General features: G+C 45.1%; 1 protein-coding gene and 1 long non-coding RNA gene across 2 annotated transcripts in view; both read right to left on the bottom strand.

Annotated features, from left to right (window-relative positions):
• Positions 1-15,559: 15,559 nt before the first annotated feature.
• Positions 15,560-19,430, bottom strand: HEY1 (hes related family bHLH transcription factor with YRPW motif 1). The gene is made up of 5 exons (XM_020891184.2): positions 19,141-19,430; positions 18,802-18,877; positions 18,574-18,657; positions 18,211-18,292; positions 15,560-17,308 (listed from the first exon to the last, which is right to left on the bottom strand). Exons 1-5 carry the CDS (start codon positions 19,227-19,229, stop codon positions 16,725-16,727), a joined length of 915 nt encoding a protein of 304 aa, XP_020746843.1. The 5' UTR covers positions 19,230-19,430; the 3' UTR covers positions 15,560-16,724.
• A 1,047-nt stretch (positions 19,431-20,477) lies between these two features.
• Positions 20,478-24,805, bottom strand: part of LOC139038468 (uncharacterized) — a 62,527-nt gene continuing 58,199 nt past the window's right edge. Inside the window, exon 3 of the long non-coding RNA XR_011491472.1 lies at positions 20,478-24,513. This is a non-coding gene — a long non-coding RNA (uncharacterized lncRNA). The remainder of the gene's footprint in view (positions 24,514-24,805) is intronic.

Genomic DNA, 24,805 nt, shown 5'->3' on the forward strand with positions numbered 1-24,805 from the left:
ACATACTGAGAGCAGGAGAAGAAAGGGGTGACAGAGGATGAGATGGTTGGATGGCATCATCAGCTTAATGGATGTAAGATTCAGCAAACTCCAGGAAATAGTGAAGGATAGGGAAACCTGGCATGCTGCAGTCTGTGGGGTCACAAAGAGTCTGGCATGACTGAGTAATTGAACAACAACAACAGGAAATATCATCGAAAATCAAAGTTGACAATGAGGACCAAAGTCTCTTTGGTTGCTGGTCTGAGTCTGCTGCTCTTACCCCAGCTTTCTGGGTGAAGGAGCAAACACCTAAGGCTGCCACCTGCTTGGCTGCACTCTGACCTGCTTCACAAGCAACCTCCCTTCAGGGACTGGCTTCTCCCTTCTTGTCTGAGTATTTTGCCCCAAGCCCCACATCACTCTCCCCTCATCTTCCTAGAGCAGCAATTACCAACCTTAGCCGCATACTTCTGAATCATCACCTGGAGGATGTTTTAAATATTACTGCTACCTCTCTAGTTTTCGACTGAACTGGTCTGGGTGTGGGTGAGCCATTGGGAGTTTCTCAATCTCCCCATGTGACCCTCCCAAAGTTGAGGTCCACTGTCCCAGAGCATGGTTAACAGGAGATTACTATGTATCCCCTGGGGCTTCGGGGGTGAAGACCTGGCCTGCAATGTAGGAGCCGGAGGAGACGCAGGTTCGATTCCAGGGTGGGGAGATCCCCTGGAGAATGAAATGGCAATCCACTCCGGTATTCTTGCTTAGAGAATCTCACGGACAGTTGAGCCTGGCAGACTACAGTCCTTGGGGTCACAAGAGTCAGACACGACTGAAGCGACTTAGCACTGTGTATTCTGATTTTTACTGGTCCAGAAGTCACAGTAATGGCAAAAGGTAAAAAACAACTTGAAAATCTATTATAAATACTTGTGTGCTTTAAAAAAAACAAAAGCAAAACAAATAACACTTCTTCTTCCTCTCCCTTGGGAAATTCTTCCTGGCTGGAGAGAGATTAACACTGGCTATAGCTTCATTTCATCTCTGTGGGTCCCTCACCACCACCCTCAAGTCCTTTTTCCTCCCAATTCTAGCACCGTGTGTCCAGTTCTGGAATTTTTGTATACGAATTTCTGCCACAGTATAAACAGTGTCACCAAAACCACAGCAGTCAGTTACTGTGAGGTTTCAAATGTCCCAGGTGAGCTGCTGCAGCTGGCCAGCTGGGGATCTAGGAACCAGGCTGTGCCATCCAGTACTTCCATCTGGGGGTGATTTAATGGTCCAGCTAAAATACAAAGAAGAATTATCTGCCAGGATATTCTAGAACTTCCAGGATTACAGCTGGGATTACAGGTTGTAATCCTGTGTTCAAAAATTGTGCTTACAAGTATTTTCTTGATCTTACTATAGTTATGTCTAACAGAGATATGCACATCAATTTTTTTTTTTTTTTAGTTTTTTATCTCTTGTGACCATTAGGCTCTAAGTAATAGAAAGAATGGAAAAAGGAAGAAAAAAAAGATGGATGGGACAGAAGAAAGGAAATAAGGACAAAAAATTCTGTATTGAGTTATTGTAATTATTAGAGCTATACACTTAATCAAATAATATTTTGATAAATTTATTATTAAAAGCAAAAGGCTATTGAATACACATCTCCTCTTAATAAAATAACTAGGACTTCCCCCCTCAAGCAATTCATGTATAAATAAATGAACATTGCCAACAATCACGTTCTGATTATCTACCATCAAGACCATCAAAATTATTAGTAAAGCTCTAGTTGCTAACAATTTAGGTCAGTCTTCATTTTGATGAAAGCAAAACATTGTGACACACCTACTTTTCAAAAATATTTCTTACATAGTCATTAGCTCTCTTCCCAATTTCTGAAAAATAAACTAAAAGAAGATCTATCAAGCCTTATTAAAGGAGCTATTAACTACACCAATTTCTCCTCTACCTAGAGGGACCTAATAAAATTACAAGACACTTGCTCCTGGGAAGAAAAGCTTAACAAACCTAGACAGTGTATTAAAAAGCAGAGACATCACTTTACCGACAAAAGATCCACATAGTCAAAGCTACGGTTTTTCAAGTAGTCACGTAAGGATGTGAGAGTTGGCCCATAAAGAAGGCTGAACACTGAAGAATTTAAGAACTGTGGTGTTGGAGAAGACTCTTGAGAGTCCCTTGGACAGCAAGGAGATCAGATCAGTCAATCAGGAAATCAACACTGAATGTTCATTGGAAGGACTGACACTGAAGCTGAGGCTCCAGTACTTTGGCCACCTGATGTGAAAAGCTGACTTATTAGAACAAGAGCCTGGTGCTAGCAGAGATTGAGGACAGGAGGAGAAGGAGGCAGCAGAGGTTGAGATGGTTGGATGACACCACCGACTTAATTGACATGAGTCTGAGCGAACTCCAGGAGATGGTGAAGGACAGGGAAGCCTGGTGTGCTGCTATCCATAGGGTATTAAAGAGTTGGACCCAACTTGGGAACTGAAGAACAACAACGAGGGGATGAAAAGTGATGAAAAGGACTACTTAGATTTCATGATGCTAAAGGGAAAAGAAACCCATTGTAGCATCCACATTTCTTGCCAATACTTTGCATTTACCCCACTCTTTGGAGAGGGTTTCAGTCTTGGACAGTATTTTGAGGCAAGGTCATTATGTCATTCATTGGAATCATTCCCACAATCCCTTCAATATTTCTAAATTCAGGTCATGTAAACAGGAACCAAAGCACCCTATTTTATAGTCTATATTTCACCTATAACCAAAAATATGTGTAAGACAGATAGAAAGAGAAAGCCAGCAGTGACTTTATAGAAGGGAGACTTCTCAGAAACCAAGTTTGAAAGTTGTCCCTTTGGTGTCTTGTAAACTTCTGTGTCCACAGATTTGGGGTGAGTGAGGACTATGGTTTTGTTTCATAATGTTGGAGAAAGCCCACAGTGAGCATAGAGGAGAGAAGACTGAACTCATAAGTCAAGAATTGTATACATGTGATGTTTTAGTATTTAGAGATTGATGCTTATAAAATACCTGTATCCATGCCACTGTCCCTCTTGGAAAGTATTAGAAATCCTAGTCTATTTCCTACGTGAAGCTCTTTTACAACATCCAGGCAATTATCTTCTGCTTCATCGCACTCTGTGCCAGAGAGCTCATCTTCTCTCAAAGGAATCTATTCCACTTTCAGACCTCTGAAGTCAATAGAAAGTATCACAGGAGACCCCCTACAAAACTGAAATCAATCAATTGATACATTGAGTTTGTGTGTTTCAAAAATAATGGACTTCCAGTCTGCCACTGAAATCCTAGCTGTGCTGCTTAATAATTGGATGACTTTGGACAAGAAATTTCATCTTGCAAAATCTCACTTTTCTCATCTGTATACAGAGAAAATAACGCTGACCTTGCAGAGTAACCACTCTAAAAATATTGATGTATGAAAAGCCCCTAGTTCAGAGCCTGGCATATTGCCAGCACTAAATAAAGAATTGTTCTCATTCAACCAATCCCTGTGCCTTCTAACTCTTGCATCATCCAGCTCACATTTCTCTTGCTGTTTCAGGAGATAGGCGAACACTTGTACAGATAAATGATTTTGCCACAGTGTAGATAAATGATTCTGCAGTAAACCCCCAGCCCTCATGGACCAGCAGCCTAAGACTTTTCAAAAAGAATGGGGATGCAGAAGTCATGCTTTATTCATTGTGAGCTCTTAAATCACCAAAAGTGAACAAGAGCCAGTGCTTTTCCTTTTAAAAAGTGCTCTGAATAACCATGTTAATAATTTCTCTTAAAATTTTGCCCTGCAATAACATTAAACTCTCTAGTTTATGGTCTTCCCTGGTGGCTCCGCTGGTAAAGAATCTGCCTGCAATGGGGGAGACTTGGATTCAGTCCCTGGGTTGGGAAGATGCCCTGGAAAAGGAAACAGCTACCCACTCCAGTATTCTGGCCTGGAGAATTTCATGGACTATATAGTCCATGGGGTTGAAAAGAGTTGGATATGACTGAGTGACTTTCACTTTCACTAGTTTACAGTATAGAAAATTCGTCATCTCTTTAAAAAGATCCAGTCTCCTAGAATCTCTTCCTGAAGTGAAAACACTTCTCTGTTCCCCCAAAGCACGAGCTATGGCAAGCCTGTGCATAAGCTCCTTCCATTGGCTGGGGTCTCATTCCCTTGACCACATGTGACCGTCTCCACTGAGCAAGGAACAACTAAGAAATCTTTTTTTTTTATACTAACTACCATCAACCATATCCCGGCAAATCTCTTTCTGCTTTCCCTCTTTTACTGGAGAATAATAACTAATTTTTAAATTTGTATTTTTATTTTATATTAGGGTATATTTGATTTACAATGTTGTGTTAATTTCAGGTGGACAGCCAAGTGGTTCAGTTATATATACATATACATATACCCATTCTTTTTCAGATTCTTTTCCCATACATAGTATTAGAGAATACTGAGTATAGTTCCCTGTGCTGTACAGTAGGTCCTTGTTGTTTATCTATTTTACATCTAGGAGTGTGTCTATGTCATTCCCAAATTTCTAATTTATCCCTCTATACTTTCCCTTTGGTAACCATGAGTTTGTATGACTCGGGGAATCCCTGAGTCATATAGCAAATTACCATTGGCTATCTACCTCTTCCTTATTCCTCTGTTGATGGGCATTTAGGTTGCTTTCTCTTCCTTTTTCTTTCTCTTAATTATATAGTGGACAGAGCAAAGAACTTTCTGGTCTCTTTCCATAAGTGAAGTGCAGTTCACTTTAAAATGCCAATCTCCTTTCCCATTTGAACTCGTCCCCGTTCAGCTCGCATCATCAGCTCAGATGCGGGAAAGCAGGGGACGGGGCTTGGGGAAGCAAGGGAGGCACTGTCTGCCTTTCAGCTCCTCCTCCTCCTCCACCTTGGAAGGTGGGAGTGGGGGGGTTCATGTTCCAGGAAGGTTCTGGTTCTTAGAATTCCTCCACCCCTTACATTCCCAAGGTTGACTGCTCTGGTGTTGAGAGAAGACATCTCCTCATACAGATCAGGGGGAGGGGCAGGTACCCATATTCTCTTTTCTGCTTCTATTGCTTCCCCTCTGATGCCAGAGTGATTCTTTCCAAATAGATGATGTGTATGGCATTTAGGGATCGATGTTCAGCTTCACCCTACTCCGCTCCATTTTCAAGAACCACACACCATGCAGAAGGAGGTAGGTCTATCTACCTTCAGCCCAGACAGTGGTCCGAGCCCCAAGCCCACTTTCTGTGAATCCTGTAGCCTTATTTAGCCACTGAAATCCCTCATGAAACCTTTCAATTCACCTACATTCACGGGGAGGGGAGAGGAAAGCCTCACTAGGCTAGCTCCTCACAAAGGCAATCTTTTTCTTTCTCATGCCCCTCCATCTTCTTACATAAGCTGGGATGGGGTCAGCTCTGGGGCTGTTGTTGAATATGGCAGGGATAATTTGACTTCCTATAAAACCCTGAAGGAGATATCTGGACCCAAGTGGGTTTTGGTTCTTAAGAGTGTGGCATATTTACTGCTTCAGTGCTCTCAGCAGGAAAACTACACCCAAAATCCTTGCAGCATTCATTGGTTTGTAGCAACCATTGCTTTTTGATGGTCAGAATCAAGGTCAAGGGTGAAGGTTGCCTTACCATCACAACCCTGCATTGTCTCTACCCATGTGAGGATGTGAGTGTCCACCTGAGAACCACCGGCCCCCCACTTTCTTAAGACTCACTCCTTACATACTCAAAATATGAGTAAAATAGTTTACCTATTATTTCTCCAGCACCCAACTTATCCCAGACTCTGATAGTTTGGTTCCTTTATCACGTTTAGTCTAAACACTGCATCTGTGTTGCTCTTCAGTGAATTCTCAATGGATGTAGTCTGTTCACATAATAGAACTTCTTTTTTTCCATTTCTATAAACAGAGTGGTATTCCTCCACCTCCACCCCAAAAAGTTGGACAAAAAACTGGCAAGATCAAAAATGCTGAGATCCCTTGTGGAGAAAAGGGAACCTTTCTGCACTGTTGTTGCAAATGCAAATTGGTGCAACTACTACAGAGAATGGTGGGGAGGTTCCTTGAGAAACTAAAAATAGAGTTACCATATGACCCAGCAATCCCACTCCTGAGCATATATCTGGAGAAAACCACAATTTGAAATGATGCAAATCCCTTATGACTATACAGTGGAAGTGAGAAATAGATTTAAGGGACTAGATCTGATAGAGTGCCTGACGAACTATGGATGGAGGTCCGTGACATTGTACAGGAGACAGGAATCAAGACCATCCCCAAGAAAAAGAAATGCAAAAAAGCAAAATGGCTGTCTGAGGAGGTCTTACAAACAGCTGTGAAAAGAAGGGAAGTGAAAAGCAAAGGAGAAAAGGAAAGATATACCCATTTGAATGCAGAGTTCCCAAGAATAGCAAGGAGAGATAAGAAAGTCTTCCTCAGAAATCGATGCAAAGAAATAGAGGAAAACAACAGAATGGGAAAGACTAGAGATCTCTTCAAGAAAACTAGAGATACCAAGGGAACATTTTATGCAAAGATGGGCACAATAAAGGACAGAAATGGTAGGGACCTAACAGAAGCAGAAGATATTAAGAATAGGTGGCAAGAATACACAGAAGAATTGTACAAAAAAGATTTTCACAACCCAGATAATCATGTTGGTCTGATCACTCAACGAGAGCCAGACATCCTGGAATGTGAGGTCAAGTGGGCCTTAGGAAGCATCACTATGAACAAAGCTAGTGGAGGTGATGGAATTCCAGTTGAGCTATTTCAAATCCTGAAAGATGATGCTGTGAAAGCGCTGCACTGAATATGCCAGCAAATTTGGAAAACTCAGCAGTGGCCACAGGACTGGAAAAGGTCAATTTTCATTCCAATCCCAAAGAAAGGCAATGCCAAAGAATGCTCAAACTACCACACAATTGCACTCATCTCACACGCTAGTAAAATAATGCTCAAAATTCTCCAAGCCAGGCTTCAGCAACATGTGAACCGTGAACTTCCAGATGTTCAAGCTGGTTTTAGAAAAGGCAGAGGAACCAGAGATCAAATTGCCAGCATCCGCTGGATCATCGAAAAAGCAAGAGAGTTCCAGAAAAACATCTATTTCTGATTTATTGACTATGCCAAAGCCTTTGACTGTGTGGGTCACAATAAACTGTGGAAAATTCTGAAAGAGACGGGAACACCAGACCACCTGACCTGCCTCTTGAGAAGCCTGCATGTAGGTCAGAAAGCAACAGTTAGAACTGGACATGGAACAACAGACTGGTTTCAAATAAGAAATGGAGTACATCAAGGCTGTATATTGTCACCTTGCTTATTTAACTTATATGCAGAGTACATCATGAGAAATGCTGGGCTGAAAGAAGCACAAGCTGGAATCAAGACTACCAGAAGAAATATCAATAACCTCACATATGCAGATGACACCACCCTTATGGCAGAGAGTGAAGAAGAACTAAAGAGCCTCTTGATGAAAGTGAAAAAAGAGAGTGAAAAAGTTGGCTTAAAGTGCAACATTCAGAAAACTAAGATCATGGCATCCAGTCCCATCACTTCATGGGAAATAGATGGGGAAACAGTGGAAACAGTGGCTGACTTTATTTTGGGGGGCTCCAAAATCACTGCAGATGGTGATTGTAGCCATGAAATTAAAAGACGCTTACTCCTTGGAAGGAAAGTTATGGCCAACCTAGATAGCATATTGAAAAGCAGAGACATTCCTTTGCCAACAAAGGTCTGTCTAATCCAGGCTATTGTTTTTCCAGTGGTCATGTATGGATGTGAGAGTTGGACTAGAAAGAAAGCTGAGCACCAAAGAATTGATGTTTTTGAACTGTGGTGTTGGAAAAGACTCTTGAGAGTCCCTTGGACTGCAAGGATATCCAACCAATCCATCCTAAAGGAGATCAGTCCTGGGTGTTCATTGGAAGGACTGATGCTGAAGCTGAAACTCCAATACTTTGACCACCTGATGTGAACAGTTGACTCATTGGAAAAGATCCTGATGCTGGGAGGGATTGGGGGCAGGAGGAGAAGGGGACAACAGAGGATGAGATGGCTGAATGGTATCACCGACTTGATGGACATGAGTTTGAGTAGATTCCGGGAGTTGGTGATGGACAGGGAGGCCTGGCGTGCTGCGGTTCATGGGGTCACAAAGAGTTGGACGTGACTGAGCGACTGAACTGAACTGATGCACCCTGATGTTCACTGAAGCACTATTTACAATAGTCAGGACAGGGAAGCAACAGAAATGACCATCAGTGGAGGAGTAGATAAATAAGATGGTGTGTGTGTGTGTGTGTGTGTTTGTGTGTGTGTATTTATATAAAGAAATATTACTCAGCCATAAAAAGGAACAAAAGAGTGCCATTTGCAGACATGTGGATGGACCTAGAGAATGTCACACAGAGTAAAGTAAATCAGAAAGAAAAAATATATATAATATTGCTTATATGTGGAATCTAGGAAAAGTGTGGAAATGAACTTATTTGCAAAGCATAAATCGAATTACAGATATACAGAACAAACTTAGGGTTACCAAGGCAGATGGGAAAGGTGGAATGAAATGAGAGACTGAGGTTGATGTATATATACTCCTATATATAAAATAGATAACGAATGAGAATCTCCTGTGTAGCACAGGGAGCCTGACTCAATGCTGTGTTAGTTGCTTAGTCAGGTCTGACTCTTTGTGACCCCATGGCCTGTAGCCCACCACAGTCCATGGTTCCTGTAGGTTCCTCAGTTCATGGAATTCTCCAGGCAAGAATACCGGAATGGGTAGCCATTCCATTCTTCAGGGAATGTTCCTGACTCAGGGATCGAACTCAGATCTCCTTCATTGCAAGCAGATTCTTCACTGTCTGAGCCACCAGGGAAACCCAGAAACTAACAGGAAAACAAGAACCTAAGTCAACATTGTAAAGCAGAGATCTGTTGCTGTTTAATCGCTAAATCATGTCCAACTCCTTTGCGACCCCACGGACTGTAGCCTACCACACTCCTCTGTTCATGGGATTTTCCAGACAAGAATACTGGGGTGGGTTGCTGTCTCCTTCTCCAGGAGACCTTCCTGACCCTGATATTGGACCTGCATCCCTTTCATTGCCTTCACTAGCAGGTGGATTCTTTACCACTGAGCCGCAATATGCCAATAAAAATTAATTTTAAAAAAAATGCTGAGATCCCCTAACTGGAGAGAAGGTGAAGGTAAAGATAGATTAAGAACTAAATGTTTTTAAGAGGAAGTGCAGGGTCTTTTTTAAAAAGTGAATTTTTATTGAGGGCTTACTATGTGCCAGACATTGTTTTAAGCACTTTATGTATACATTAAATACCATTTGTAAAACACAAGAAACATGTAAGTTACAATTATACTCCCATTTTACAGGTGAAGAAACTGAGTCACAGAGTATTTAAATGAGAGTCAAAACAGGGATCTGAAGTACAGGCTTCTGGCTCCCGAGTTGGCTCTTGACTGCGACACTGAGTTATCACAGGATACACAGTGACAGGGGTTGGGAAATGGGAAAGCTAGCTGTCTTTGCCAATGTGACCCAGGAAGTCCCCTCTGAGCACTGACATAGGGCTACGACCAGAACAAGAAGGGGCCATCCATCAAGACCCACAAGAACTTCCCAGGGAGGAGGAGCAGAAGGGTCCAAGGCCCCAGGGAGGAGAAAAAGTTATTTTGCTCCAGACAACAGGCAGGGGCTGAGAGTAAGGCAAAGAGTGGCATGGCCACAAGTGGAGGGGCAGACTGGCCAGATAAGAGCTGCGTCTTTCATGGGAAAAGGTGCCCCTCCATCCTCACTAAGCACATACCAGAAAGGAAATAGACTTGAAGCATGTATGAGTTAGACTTTGTTTACGGCAGAATTTTACAATACTGAATGGAAGACACTGAAGTGAAACATGACATCCACTTCTCTGGTAAGTTTTTACATAAATGATTGAACTGGGGAATGAGGGGGTTTAGAGAGGTGTCTGTTTGTCTCTGTTTTGTTCCACTTCTTAGTGGTTAATAAAGAGGGGGAGAGGATTCACTCATTCATTCAACAAATATTTATTGAGTGCCTTCCATTTGCCAGGCGCTGCTTACGTGACAGAACTGTAGAAGTGGACAAACCAGGGAAAACAGACAGTAAACAGACAACCGATGATATATATGTTTTGTTGGATAATGTAAGTACTATGGAGAAAAACAAAGAGGAAAGGGAGGTGAGGAGAGGCAGAGGGGAGATAAGGGAGTGGGGGGGGGGGGGATGTTTCAAATAGGGTCCTAAGGGAAGACTTCGAGGGGAAGGCGACCTTTGAGCGGAGCCCCAAGTAAACGACAGATTACAGGCAGATGAGCTGATAGCGGGGGAAGAACATTCCAGGGAGAGGAAAAAGCCAGGGCAAAGGCCTGGAGGTGAGCACACACTGCGTGTGTTCTAGCAACAGGGTGCAGTGTGGCTGCGGCAGAGGGATGGGGGGGCAGGCGGTAGGAAATGAGGTCAAAGAGGATGATTAAGGGCTCAGATATGTCCTTCTTTAATTTTATGATTCAACTCCGCATGCATGAAACATTCCTATACACCAGAAACAAAAATAAGTCATGCCCCAGGGGAGAGATTACCACCAAGGATAAAACATAAATAAAAGTAGCTACAGAAAATTTTCAGTCATCAACTCTCTCAGGGGTATCAGCCAATCTCTCTCTGCCTATCGTGGTGTTGTTTTCAAGTCTCTCCTCCAACTCAGGTTTGATCCCTGGTCAGGAAACTAAGATTCCATGAGCCTCAGAGCAACTCAGCCAACACACCACAACTAGAGAGTCTGTGGGTCACAAAGGAAGGTCCCACATGTGGCAACTAAGACACTGACACAGAATATATAAATAAAAAAATTTTCAAAGAAGAGTCTCTTCCAAATCAAGCCACAGACCACCTGGCAACTGCCTATGAATGAGTAAGGATTTTTCCAAATCAGGCTCAAGTCTTTTCACCCTTCTTGAATATATATCAAAACCCAACACAAAGCAATTAATGAAAAATATGAACATAATCATAAATATGATGGGAAATTTTACAACATAACTCTAAAGAAGCACAAAATCACAGGCCATTAGCACCAAATCCAGAAACCTACTGAGTTTCCCAAGACCCATCTCTCCACTGTTGCTTGCCTCAGGTGGAAGGGGGTGGGGGGGAAGGGGGTGGGAATGAGGGGGGAGACAGTTCTGACGCAAATGCATGTCAATACCTGCAAATAGTTCAGGAAGAAAGACCTGAGTGTCTCCTTCCTTCGCTGCTTTCGCCCCTCTTCCCGCCCCCACCCCAGAGCTCACACAGAAGCATCTGAGGGACAAGGCCTGCAGCTCATCAAGATGAAGGCAGGCATTCTATTTCAAGGTGAGGTTCAAAACAGCCCACTCTCTGCAGGGACTTCTTTCTTCTTGAAATCAGATGGCCCCTCTGAGGACTTCAGTATGCTGATTCACCAGCAAGCTACATACCCGCTGTTTCATTGAAGGCCACCAGGCTGAGACCCTGTCTTCCTCTTCGGTCAGGTGAACACAAGGACCAAGATGAGAGAGGCTCTTCAGAAGAAGTTCCTGCGAAAGGTCCAGACTTGGAACAAAAATGGTTTCCGTTTCTCTTATATTTAAAATTTTTAAATTATTTTTAAATGTTTATTTATTTATCTATTTATTTATTTATTTTGGCTGCCTTGTGTCTTTGTTGAGGCTGGAGGGAGTTTCTCCTATTTTTAAAATTTTTAAATTAATTTATTTATTTATTGAGGCTACCCTGGGTCTTTGTTGTGGCTAGAGGGCATTTCTCTTATTTTTAAAAAAATTTAAATTTTTAATTTATTTATTTTGTCTACCCTGGGTCTTTGTTGTGGCTGGAGGGCAGTTCTCTAATTTTTTAAAATTATTTTAAATAATTTTTTAATTTAGGCTGTGCTGGGGCTTGTTGTGGCTGGAGGGCTTCTCTTGCAGTGGAATATGGGCTCTCTAGCTGAGCTGCAGAGGCTTAGTTGCCCTGAAGCATGTAGGATCTTAGTTTCCCAACCAGGGATTGAACCCATGTCCTCTGCTTTGCAAAGCAAATTCTCGATCACTGAACCACTGGGGAATCCCCCAGTTTCTCTCTCTGTAAGGAAATAAGACAACCTAAAAGTAATTTTTAAAAACTCTGCCCATCATCTTTACATAAAAGTACCTAAAACTGCCTAATTACTGCACTTTTTAATTTGTTAGGCAGGTGTTTATCCATTAAGCATATCCACAGGCCATGCGTGGCAAAGATAGCAGAAGATTTTATCCTGCATAGAGGCTTTCCGATTAGAGCCCTAGGAGCTGAGCGTTGATGGCTGCACCGGCTGACGGGTTTCAGTGAATTCGGTAATGACTTACCTAAATGGGGCACTTCACATGAAAATCTAAAATTGGAGATGCTCTTGGAAATTTGAAAGATCTGGCAACACTGGACCAAAATTCCTTCCTACACACAATGGGTGTGACGCTTCAGACTGAAGGTGCTCCCAGGTCGGCACTCACTGACTGAAGACCCATGCATCCTCCCATTTCAGTGCCTGTCCCTAGGAAATATATGCCTGGGACCTCCACCTAATCCAACCAGTTATGTGACAGATGAAGAAAGCAGGGTCCAGAGAATTTTAAATGACTCACCTCAGGGCACTGGGATAAAAGCAGAGCAGGACCCAGAATTCGGGTCCCCTTCCCAAGACATCCCCCTTCCCTGGAGCTCCAGTTGTGAAAGAAATTGGGTCACATTTGAAGCAGTATCTCAAATGCTATTAGCTCTGAAGTTATTTTAATTATAAATCATCAGTGCAATCTAATGAAGGCATCAAAGCTGATACTGGTATATACCAGAAGGGCTAAGGAGAAGTATAACTAGGTGATATAACATTTTCTGAGGGATTTAAAATATAAGTAATCTATATTTAAAATATTTTTTGTGTGTGTGAGTAACAGAGTGGGACGAATAAAAGCTGAATAAAAGTACATCCTAACTGAACTATATTGAATAAATTAGAAATGATACATCCCGGATTTTTTTCTTTCAAAATCTAAAAGTTATTTAGGCTAAGACGTATTTCTTATACAAGAATTCTGCCCACCTATCTTTCATGTCATTAATTCAAGGTAATATATATAATGAAGATAATGGGTAATTATTGAGGCCTTCCAAATTCTTTATGACAAGTGATCTTATTTTCTCCATTAAGGTACATTTACAGGCCATCTAAAACTGTTTTGTCTACATGGATAGAAGTGTTATAAACATATATAAAATAAAAATATGCTGGCACTAATGACTCTGATGTTAATTTTTTTCGTACTCCATCAACTCAGAATAGAAATGAGTTTTCCTACATTCATTTTTCTATGTCTGCTTCCCAGGTGGCAATAGTGGTTAAGTGCTCACCTGCCAATGCTGGAGACATAAGAGACATGGGTTCAATCCCTGGGTCAGGAAGATCCTCTGGAGGAGGGCATGGCAACCCACTCCAGTATTTTTGCCTGGAGAATCTCATGGACAGAAGAGTCTGGTAAGCTATGGTCCATAGGGTCACAAAGAGCTGGACACAATTGAAGTGACTTAGCACGCACGCACAATTCATCATCGTAACCCCATCCTGTTTCCCAGGTAACTCAGACTCCATCGCCACAATTTCCAAACACTCGTCACCTTGAAGAGGTTGAAAAGGAAACCAAAATATTTCTCTTTTTCTTTAATTGGCCATTGCTTACAGACTCTTACTTCCTTGATCAGGGCCCCTGGCAGTGAAAGCACCAATTCCTAACCACTGGATCTCCAGGGAATGCCCAACCAAAATATTCCTTTGGAAAACTATGTAATCTTGAAAATGACTCATATTGAAAATATGAGTCATATTGAAAATGACCCCCTCATACCCCCTCTCAAAAAAAGAAAAAAGTAGTAACCAGATGGTGACATGGGGACCACAGACATGACAAGCAGAACAAGCCCCACATTTACAGTTTCACAGAGCTTCCAGCAGAGCCAGTAGAATGAGAGGCTTTACTTCTTTCTTATCTCACTAGCAGCCATCTAAACCTGGGTGCCAGAGAGCGCGTCTAAGACCGTCTAAGCACAATGCTGTTCAGTAATGCTGTAATGCCATTTGAAACCCCAGTTGCTAAAACTAAACTGACACTTGGCAGAAATCGTCATAACACTTTCCATCACAGCCATCATGGCAGGCAGAAAGAGTGTCTGCAGGGCACGGGGAGTGCTCAGAACAGAACTGTGCATCCCAGGAGGCACCGATGTCTGAGGCCACACAGAGAAGGGTTGAGTGGGAGCTAGCATTTGAAATCTGAGTCAGAAAAATGCTACAGTCTCCATCCTTTTCCCTCATAGGGACCCAGAAGTCACTGCTGAGATTCAAAGTACATCCTTCACTCTGCCTTCATTTCTTTTTTTTCCTGGCTGTTCTGGGTCTTCGTTGTGTGCAGGCTTTCTCTAGTTGCAGCGAGCTGGGTTACTCTAGTTTCTGTGCCAGGGCTTCTCGATGAGGTGGATTCTTGTGTTGCAGAGCACAGGCTCCGTTGTCCCGAGGCACCTGGGACCTTAGTTCCCTGACCAGGGATTGAACCCATGTCCCCTGCATTGGCAGGCAGATTCTTAACCACTAGACCACCAGGGAAGTCCTGCCTTCATTTCTTAATCAGAGGAAGCAGGAGTGGGTCTACTTCATCTGCTAGAGTGGGTTTTCTCCTTCTCCTCCCCACCACTCTCAGGATGAAGGCAACTCCTTCCCAGCTAGGAGATTCCTTAATTGGCAGAAGAATGACTTTTAAGGCCATGGAAAGGCACTCTTCTCCCCAGAGAGCCCAGATGATTGCCTCTGTTCTGGCAGCATTTCCATTCTAACCGAAAACCTGTGTCTGCTTCCACACTACCCAGTGCGCAAGTCAAAGGCAACTACAGGGTTAAACAGATTCCTTGCAAAGAAGACAAGACTCCGGAGCCCTGCAGGTGTGGAATTATAGCCTGCCACCAGCTCACCAGGCCTCAGATTCCTGGGCTCTGAGTTAGCAAGGTTTGGCTTTTCTTGCTTTGCCGTTAAAAAAAAAAGAAGAAATTAAATATTCTGTTCTTCCTGTACAGAACTAAGCATACAGCAAATGTCCTCAGTAAATATCTGTTGAACGGTCAACACTGTTTTATAAGATTTCAGAGTTTTCTCCCACCCTGCAACTCCCAACCAGGATTTGAAGTTTCTAGTCCATAGATGATCAGTTTAGGGCCCAATTATCTGACATAACAGCTAGAGCACTATATCCTCTTATGGGAGCCACACCAAAGCTCTACATCATAATGAAGTCACCTTATCCAAAATCACAAAGACCAAGAATAATGAAGTTATTAAAAAGAAGAAAACTGATGACCAGGCAAAATGAAAATGAGAAAATTTATCTCAGCTAACAGGGAGAAAGGCTAAAGTAGGTAAGACATACAGGAGAACAGTTTGTTCTTTTTTATTTAGTCACAACACATCAGTACAACAGAGGTCAAATCCAGTTCAGTGGAGGTCATTTAAACTATATCTGCTAAAGGAATAGACCTGTAAAATGATGCTTTTATAGCTCAAATCAAATTAAAAACCAAATAGAAGGCAGCAGAGACCTTTTAAGTTATCTCAACAACCACATTTCCATGCGCCAAAAAGGAGAACACAACATAAAAATTCCCAGTGGAAAGAAAACACGGCAGCTCTGGGAAGAATTAGGTTATGAATTTAACAGGTTCCACTGGACTATTCCATTGACCACTTGCACACCATGATCACTTATCCATGTTAACATCTGTGAACTTGAGATCTGTGAAATTAAAAATTCATTGCATTGCTTGAGGCTGATAAATGCAGACATATTCTATGCAACTGTCATCCGTCCCTTCCCTAGCAACTCCAAACCCAGACCTCTCCTAGCCAAGCCAGAACTGTGAATCCTGGCAGACGACAGTGACTGGTCATTCAGATTCAGGGCCCCTAATGATTTGTACATTCACCTCACTGCTGTAGGAGGCAGAGAATTAGCTAGTCGTCTTTCTTGGATAAAGCTGATCATCTGATTTGTCAACGCTTTATTCAGAAATATAAAATTCAATACAGCCCACCCCCCAAAGAATATCATTTATACAATACCTTACTTGTCAAAATATTAACAAAATAGCATCATGTTAACATTGAGCACAGTGGTTTGGAAAATTAATTTTAAAAAGAGACTGTAACTATACAAGGAGAAGAACAGACCCAAAATACTAAATGTTAAAATCCCCAAAACTTTGGGACAAAAATGGGATCATTCTTAGACAGGTTAACAAAGTAAATTAGGCACAGTACAAACCTATCACCAATTTGTGGGTTTATACTCACTATTTCAATTTAATGTCTGAAACAAAATTTAACAACTAGTTTTTTAAAAAACTGCTAACACATGACATGATTAAAAAAACATTAAAAAAGAAAAAGTAAACCAACAAACCTTTCGTCTTTCAATAAAGTTTATCTGAAAGTGTACCTTTTTCCTTTTTATTTTACCGATGACTTTAAGGTGATGTTGGCAACAGCCCAGCTCAGCTGGGAATTTAAGTTTTCCCCTCCCTCATTCTACAGCATCAGTTCTTTAAAAAGCTCCAATCTCCGTCCCCCAAGGTCTATAGGGTTTGCCAAGGTTTGCTGCCTGCGTGGGTGGCGAAGGGCTCAGCGCATTGGGAGACAGTAAGTGGAAGGAGCCGAAAGAGAAGGGGAAGGCCGACAGGGAGGCCACGGAGGACAGCAGGGGTGGAGAGAGTTTGGAGGCGGAGGTGACCACCGGGAGCACAGGTCCAAGGCCGCCGCTAGGGGGCGCTCGCAAGGCGGACGCCTCCGGATGTGCTGTGGCCAACCTGCCCTGGTGGTGTGGTTCCGCGGGCGAGCCCGAGGTGCCAGTGTTCCCGTGGGTGCTCTGGGACAGCAGCAGGGGGTGCGCGACGTGCGGGTGATGTCCGAAGGCGCTCCCCCAGGGGATGTGTCCGAGGCCTGCGTGGGCGCCGCTCGCCGCTTCCCGCTGGGAGGCATAGTTGTTCAGATGTGAGACCAGTCGAACTCGAAGAGGGTCCGAGGCATCCAGTCCTTCAATGATGCTCAGGTAACGGGCGACTTCGGCCAGGCATTCCCGAAACCCCAAACTCCGATAGTCCATAGCAAGGGCGTGCGCGTCAAAATAGCCTGAGGAAACGAACAAAAGAAAATCCTCAGAGCTTCGCTCATTTCCCTCATGTCTTCGATCCCAAAGGCAGCCCTTCCTGGCAAATAGCTACATCCTTTAAGGGGGGGGGGGGGGGGGGGGGAAGCATTCACGGGCTCTTCTTAAAGTCCAAATATTTGGGAGTCTACCAAAATCTTTGCATTAATCAACATAAGAAGTATGTGTTTGCTAATGCAAGTTCAAAGCCCAATTAGAAACTGCCAAGCAGAAACTGGAATTATACCCTACCGGCAGATGAAACTATGTTCATTCCTTTCATGTTTTCCCTCAACAACAACAAAAAACACATCAAGGACAGAAAAACCACAGAGTAGTGAAATTCATTAGACACACAGATGTAAGTTATCATCACGGAGCTTTTAGGCACTTGGTCCAGAGCAAAGCATTTTCCGGCTGGAGACAGACACTCAGAGCCCGGTCCCCCACCTTCCTTGGGGTTTTCTCTACTTCATCACAACAGGTTTCTTTCCTCAAGAGTCATGTGTATAAGAATCTTGTATGTGAAATTAAGACCATATATTAAAAAAAAAAAAAGGCTTTCTCTCCAAAAGGTTAATAAACAAATGTGGTTTGAGCTACCTGACCAGAGCTGTCACAACTTTAGCTGTCAGACATAATAGGTATTTTCCAAAAGAAGGTGCATAAGCTTAATTTGCAGAGGGCTGGGGTGATGAATTCACTGGAGAAAACCTTTGTGCACATGAAAGTACACCTACAGGCAACCCCCCACACAACACACCGTTCTCTCTCCACCCCCAAAGCGCGCAATAAAAATAAAGCAGCAATTGCACCAATCCTAGCCATCGGCAGCTGATCACTCTGCCCCCAGACACTCAGACGCCCCACCGGACATGAGGCGTACCTTTCCCTCCTGCAGTGTGTAGCATTTTCAGGTGATCTACCGTCATCTGCAGGATCTCGGCCTTTTCTAGCTTGGCAGACCCCTAGAGAAGAGAACAACAACAACAAAAACCTGATTTGGCACCTACTGCCTTTGGGGAACAACTTGAAATACATACGCATACATGTGCTCTGTAAATCATAAAAGCACAGACAACAGCAAAATAAATTATCTTCTCAAAACATGTTGGAATCTGGATGAATTTATTTCCTTCTCAAAAACGCGGTTATTTTCCAAGGCACGGGTGAGGTTCAGATTAATGAGCCGAAGGATTCTGAAGGCATGGATAGCTACACCGAGAGAGCTACCTACTTTCTCCATTACCTGCTTCTCGAAAGCACTGGGTACCAGCCTCCTCAGCTCAGACAAACTGTTATTGATCCGGTCTCGTCGGCGCTTCTCAATAATCTGGAGAAAGCAGGCAAAACAACGGGAGACATTTCCATTACGATGTAAATTCTAAAGTGAAGAAAGGTGGTTCTTCCCGTTAATTAATAAAACAAACAGCAACCCCACCCCCCCAAAAAAAGTGTGCACTGTAAAGAGACTCACGCCTCTCCGTCTTTTCCTGGCCAAGATCTGTGAAGATGTAGTTGGGGACATGGAACCTAGAGCTGAACTCAAGTTCCTAAATGAAGAGGAGGGAAAAAAAAAAAACAAAAAAACAGGAATCGCCGTTAAGCGAGAGGAGGTGATCTGAGAGGTCGCCCCCACGCCCTACCCGTACTCAGATTTTTTAGGCAACTTGGGCTTGAAAGCACCTCCGGGTCGTTCACCCGGGCGGAGGCCTGCCGGAGATGCGCAGAGGTCAGTGCAGGGCGCCGGCATGCCCCGGGCTCTCATGCGCTGTCACCGAGGCCAGCCGACGCTAGCCTCCCGCCGCCAACTCACCCATTCTCATCCGCACTCTCCTTTTCCACCTCGATGGTCTCGTCCAGCTCGCTATCCGAGGAGCTGTACTCGGGGTGGGCTCGCTTCATGCTGGCTTGAGCGGGGAATCTGGGGGAGGGTCGGCGCGGCGGGCAGGGAGGAGTTAACTGCAGCGGCGCCTCTCCGCGCTCGACTGCTCGCGTTCCGCACACACTGGTCGGGCTCTCGCTCTGCCTCCGGTTAAAACTCAACCATCCCTTTCCCACGCTGCGCCCCTTCCCAGGGCCCTGGGGAGGGCGGGGGAGAGAAGGGGGCGGACGAGGGGGCGGAGGGGCGGGGCGGTGGCTCCAGGGCAACAGCCTTCCCTCGGCCAATCCGGCTTCTCGCTCCTCTGATTGGCAGCCTCTCAGGAGAAGGGCGGGGGGGCGAGGCTGAGGCCGAGGGCGAACCCCAGGCCCGCCCTCCCCACCCGCCCCTGCCCGGCGGCGGTGTGTCGGCTCCGCAGGGGCTCCACCGGGCCTCCGCTGGGGGGGAAGGAGGCGGCGCGGGCGGCGCAGGGCCGGCGGCGGGCAGGCGGGGTAGGCCGGGCCGGGACACCAGCCCGCCGTCGGCCGCGGCCCCGCCCCGCCCGCGCGCCCCGATTGGCCTGGCCGCACGCCAGGGCCGCGCCTGCAGCGCCGCCGGTGAGCCGCACGCGCCGCGGGCCGTGGGAAAGTGCCGGCGCCGCGGCCGCCAGCCAATCCGGGCGACCGACGGCGGCGACGGCGGCTGCGCTGGCGGCGGCGGCGGCGGCGCTGGGCGTCCGCATGAATGGAGAAGAATGGGCAGGCGGGGGAGCGGGGCCGCGTGAGGGCGCGCCGGCGGGGGCTGGGCGGCCGCGGGCCAGGCCCCCAGTGTGAACCTGTAATCGGAGCCTGGGCGCCGGGCGGCCGCGGTAAATCTCGGCTGCCGGGCCGCCGGTGTCCGGCGGCGGGAGGCGCACGCCGCAGGCGAAGCCGGGCCCGAAGCACCTGGCCAGGCGGCGCGTCGAACGCCGGGCGAAGGGTGCGGGGCGCCAGAAGAGCGGCCGCCGGGGCGCCGTTCACTGTGGCCACTAGCCCGGGGCCCCGGGCGCTTGCAGGGGAAGATGTGGTTTCGGGGAATGTTCTTTTTCGGGTTTTGGAGCTCTGTCCTCAGTAGCAGACGGACTAGCTTCCGCAGGGGCTTCCCAGCCTCCGGGATGGAATAAATTCCCCTGTGCATCTGGGATCCGGGGAAATGGAGCGCTTGTTTCCTGGGCCGACTGGGGCTGGGGGGCGGGGGGGCAGGGGTGGGCGGATGGGGGGAGGGCAGCTGGGGCTATTCTTTTTTTTTTTTTTTTCAGGCGTTGGCGGCCAGATCCTGTCAGCGGGCGACAGGGTGGCGGGACTCTGAGCATTTGCGTCTGGGGCCGCCCTCGCTGCTGAGATTCACATCTCTGACAACCACAGACACGCGCCCCCTGCATCTCCCGCCTCGGGGGTGGCGTGGCGAGTACTGGGTACTACGTGTAGTTCCCAGTCCTTAAGGAGATGGATGTTTTACAAATATATATTGTTGTGTCTCGGACTGCTTCCTGATTTGTAGGAGGTTATTCTGAATTCAGGAATCCAGGCATCTCTCTGCCCTGACAAAGGAGCAGAGCAGTACATATTCCTCTGAAGTTCACTCTTGGGGACTGCAGTCCTTCAGTGATGGAACGCCTGATAAATATTGTTGAGCATGACAGAAACATTGTCACCTTTGCAAGTTGCTTGTCCGTTTCTATCCTTCCTTAGTTTATTGATCTCAATGCCTACATTTCAGACGCCACACACTCAGTGGCCTGAGCCTGATATGGATCGGATGTTTCTCAGTCTCTCACCCCGACACGGTAAGCCACTTCCTGACTCTCACTGAACCTCGTATTCCACTAAACCTCTACCACCTCGAGCCCCTCAGTCCTTTCCAGGAGCCTCTTTCTGCTTTCCTGTCAAGGCTGGGTCCCTCCATCAGCCAACTGGGATTTGTTATTGCTGGCCCACCAGGCACCCTTGTGCCCTGGTATTGCACCAGAGGCTACTTCTCAGTTATTCTGCTCCACCCCAGCCCCCAACCCCGCGGATAACCCCACTATTTCCTTTCTTAGGTCTTGGCTCAGGTGACAGAGCTCTCTAGGGTCTGCTATAATCACACAAGTTCAGCCTCCGCAGCCTTAAATCTAGCAAGTCATTGCTACCGGCCGTTTCCCTCCCAGAACCTGGTGGTCCAGGCATAGGAAACCATCCACCCACTCCCCTCTGCCTTCCAGAAGTTTCTCTGACTTTTAGTTTCTTTCCCTGCCCTAGAAGTCAATGTGTCCACTACCCCGCTGTGGTTCTGCAAATTTTCCCAGCCTCTGGAATCTAAAAGTGAGTCAACCTTTCCTGCCTTGGCCCATTTAGGCCAGTTTGTCGAGTCGTGGGCAAGCTGCAGATAGGTGGGGGAGAGGAAAATACAAAGAGGGGCTGCGGATTCCTCACCCACATTGATACCTAAAGAAAAAATTCTCCCATACTCAGTATTACTTTTCGGTCAAAAGTGAGGTCTGCATTGAAATCATCATTTCCAGTGCTTCTGAGCTTTGACTCTGGCACACTCACCCCCCTCCCCTGGAGCACAGCTGCCCCAGGCCTCACCTCTAGGGAAAGGACCTTTTCCAAGACAGTGGGGTTGGAGGAAGGGTGATGGAGTGTTGTTCTTTTATACTTCATGGCTCCTGCAGGACCAGCCTCTTCCAGGTTGCATGCAGGCCCATTTTCTTGCCTGGTCTATGGAGTCTGGGTTTAGTTAGTTATTTGTGTCCTGCAGGTTGCCTTTCTCTGTGTTTTCTTGGGAAGAGATGCCCTGGAATAGATGGATACTCCAGATTTGTGAATTCACTCACAGGGCTAGGCTTGAGCCAGGCTTCTTCGGAGGTGAACTCCTGAGACCTCCAGAGGAAAAGAGCTCAGCCTCAAAATCACAACTCTAATATTTCTATATGAAACAGGCTTAAGTTGAAATGGATGCACACACACTACTGTTTATGATGGATAACAGCAAGGACCTGCTGTGTAGCACAGGGAACTCTGCCAGTGTTCTGTGATAACCTATGTGAGTGTGTGTGCTCAGTTGCTCAGTCGTGTCAAATTCTTTGCAACCTCATGGACCCCACCAGGCTCCTCTGTTCATGGAATTTCCAAGCAAGAATACTGAAGTGGGTTGCCCTTTCTTTCTCTAGAGGATCTTCCCAATCCAGGGACTGAATCTGAGTCCTGTGATGGCAGGCAGGTTCCTTTACCACTGAGCCACCAGAGAAGCCCATGTATATGAGAAAGGAATCTAAAAAAGAATCAATATATGTATATATATAACTGAATCACTGTGCATGTATGTTTGAAACTAACAACATTGTAAATGAGCTAAAAAAATTATATATAACTGAATCACTTTGCTATATGTCTGAAACTGACACAACATTGTAAATCAACTATACTTCAATTCAAAAAAAAAATACCACCACTGTGGGAATCAGTGGCTCAGTCCCACTGGTGAACTCCAGAGACTGCATAGGGAAAAAGGAAAGAGAGGCTTATGGATCATCAGCTGTCCAGAAGAGACACAGCAGTAGCTAGGTGGGGAAACCACCGTGGAAGAAGCCATGAACTATCAGTTATCCACAGGGGCTTTGGCCACTGTAGATGTCCTTACTTTGATGTCCTCGGTGAGCCCCTCTCTCTGGCAGTTTGCTGATGAGCACAGATGACTTCGAACAAACAGGTGTTGGGAATGTGTGCAGGAGGACCAGACTCCACCCACAGCCTCGAGAAGACAAGGGCTGCCTCTAGGCTTTCAGACAAGTTGCTCTCTCCATTCTGAGGCAAAACGACTTTTAGGTGAAGTCAGCCAGTGTTTGAAACATCTGGGTCTTTCTTATTTATGCATTCACTTGGAAAACTCAACAAGTCCCTCCTGTGTGCTGGGCACTGAGCCAGCCAGGAGCGTTGGATTGGGAAGCCACAGTCCCTATCAAGCTACTCACATGGGTGTGTGTTTCAGAACATCTTAGCTGCGTGAATAAGTGGCCAGTTATTTAACCTCTTTAAGCCTCAGTTCTCCTCGCTGTAAAATGGGAATATTAATAATTATTTTTTTCCGTTGTCACAAATTAAAGTCAATTATGTAAATCATTTTACATAGTGCTGGGCCATTGGTAAGCACTCAAATAGTAGCTGTTATTATTAACTATTAATATACCTGATTTACCAATGAGTAAATAAACTCAGCACTAGGTTACCCCTCAGTTTTCTTCAGATACTCTGTTATACATCTAATAAGTAAATAAGCATCTAGTACCTAGACATATTAAATAAAACAGTGGGGACTTCTCTGGTGGTCTAATGGTTAACACTGCACTCTTAAGGCAGGGGGCCCAGGTTCGATCCTTGCTGAGGGAATGAGATCCCACATGCTGCAACTAAGACCTGGCACAGTGAAATAAAAGTGTCTTTGAAAATCAGCTATACCCCAATATAAAATAAAAATTAAAAAGTGTAGGAAGTAATATCCTTTTAAGATGATGAGAAACTGCTTCTTGCAAAGAGCACTAGATTATTTTGAGTAGAGTGAAAAAAAGAAGCATCTGCTATTCATTATTAGTGAAAGTTGTGCTTTTTGAGTGTCTTTCTATGGAGCATCCCTTGAGTGTGCAGTGCTATGAGTATGAGGACAAATAAGTCACGTACTTTTGGAGCTCAGAGCTGGCTCCTTTCTGAGAACCCACCAAATCAGAAACCACAAAGCAGAGTCACCCCAAACTGTCAGACCCAAATTGTAAGTGCCAGTTTTCCTCTGGTCCCCACACTTGCCTCTTTTCTCTGTATGCCTGTCTCAAATGCCACATTGCCTTGTGGCATGTCATGCCGCACAAAAATGCACTTCCACTCTCAGCTCTCCTAATTGAGGTCAGATGTAAGACCCTCTGTGTTCGCCCTGAAGGAATGTTTAATTGGAATCCCATCAGACCTCAGTGTGGCACAGCGGGAGAGGCAGAGGACTCCAAGAGTTTGAATTCCTCTTCCCTGGTTCTGTGACCTGGAGCTCATGACCACACCTCTCTCACCTCTCTCCTCTGAGCCTCACTTTCCTCATCTGTAAATTAAGAATTATCCTTCAGTGCTGGTTTTTGTCTTTCTGAAAGGTAAAATGAGACAAAGTATTTTGTAAAGATACTATGTAAATGGTATGCCTTCTGCATATGAGTTATAATGGTAATAACATGGGCTGTTCCATCCAGTTTGACTGGACCCCTTAAGAGGAAGCCTCTGTAGGTGTTCTTGCTCCTGTCAATGCATTCCTTCAGGTGGGCCACTCCATCTTTAAAAAAGAAAAAGAAAAGTATATTTAAAATGCCAAAGTGCATTTTACAGAACATTAACCTTTCAAGATTCTCCGTAAATAAAAGAATCTGTTTTCATATACATTTGGGAAACTCTTGGCAATCTCAGGGTGCATGAAAGCATGCACAGTTCTGAGAAGTCCTAAGGAAAGAAACCTCATTGTCATGTCTGACTCAGCACTTCCCAAGTTCATCATCTCTTTTCACATAGCATCTGCTAATAGTCAACTAAAATAGCATCCCTAAAGAATAGACTTTAGGAAATTCTTT

Source organism: Odocoileus virginianus, chromosome 15, assembly GCF_023699985.2.
Source record: "Odocoileus virginianus isolate 20LAN1187 ecotype Illinois chromosome 15, Ovbor_1.2, whole genome shotgun sequence".
Taxonomy (NCBI): Eukaryota; Metazoa; Chordata; class Mammalia; order Artiodactyla; family Cervidae; genus Odocoileus; species Odocoileus virginianus.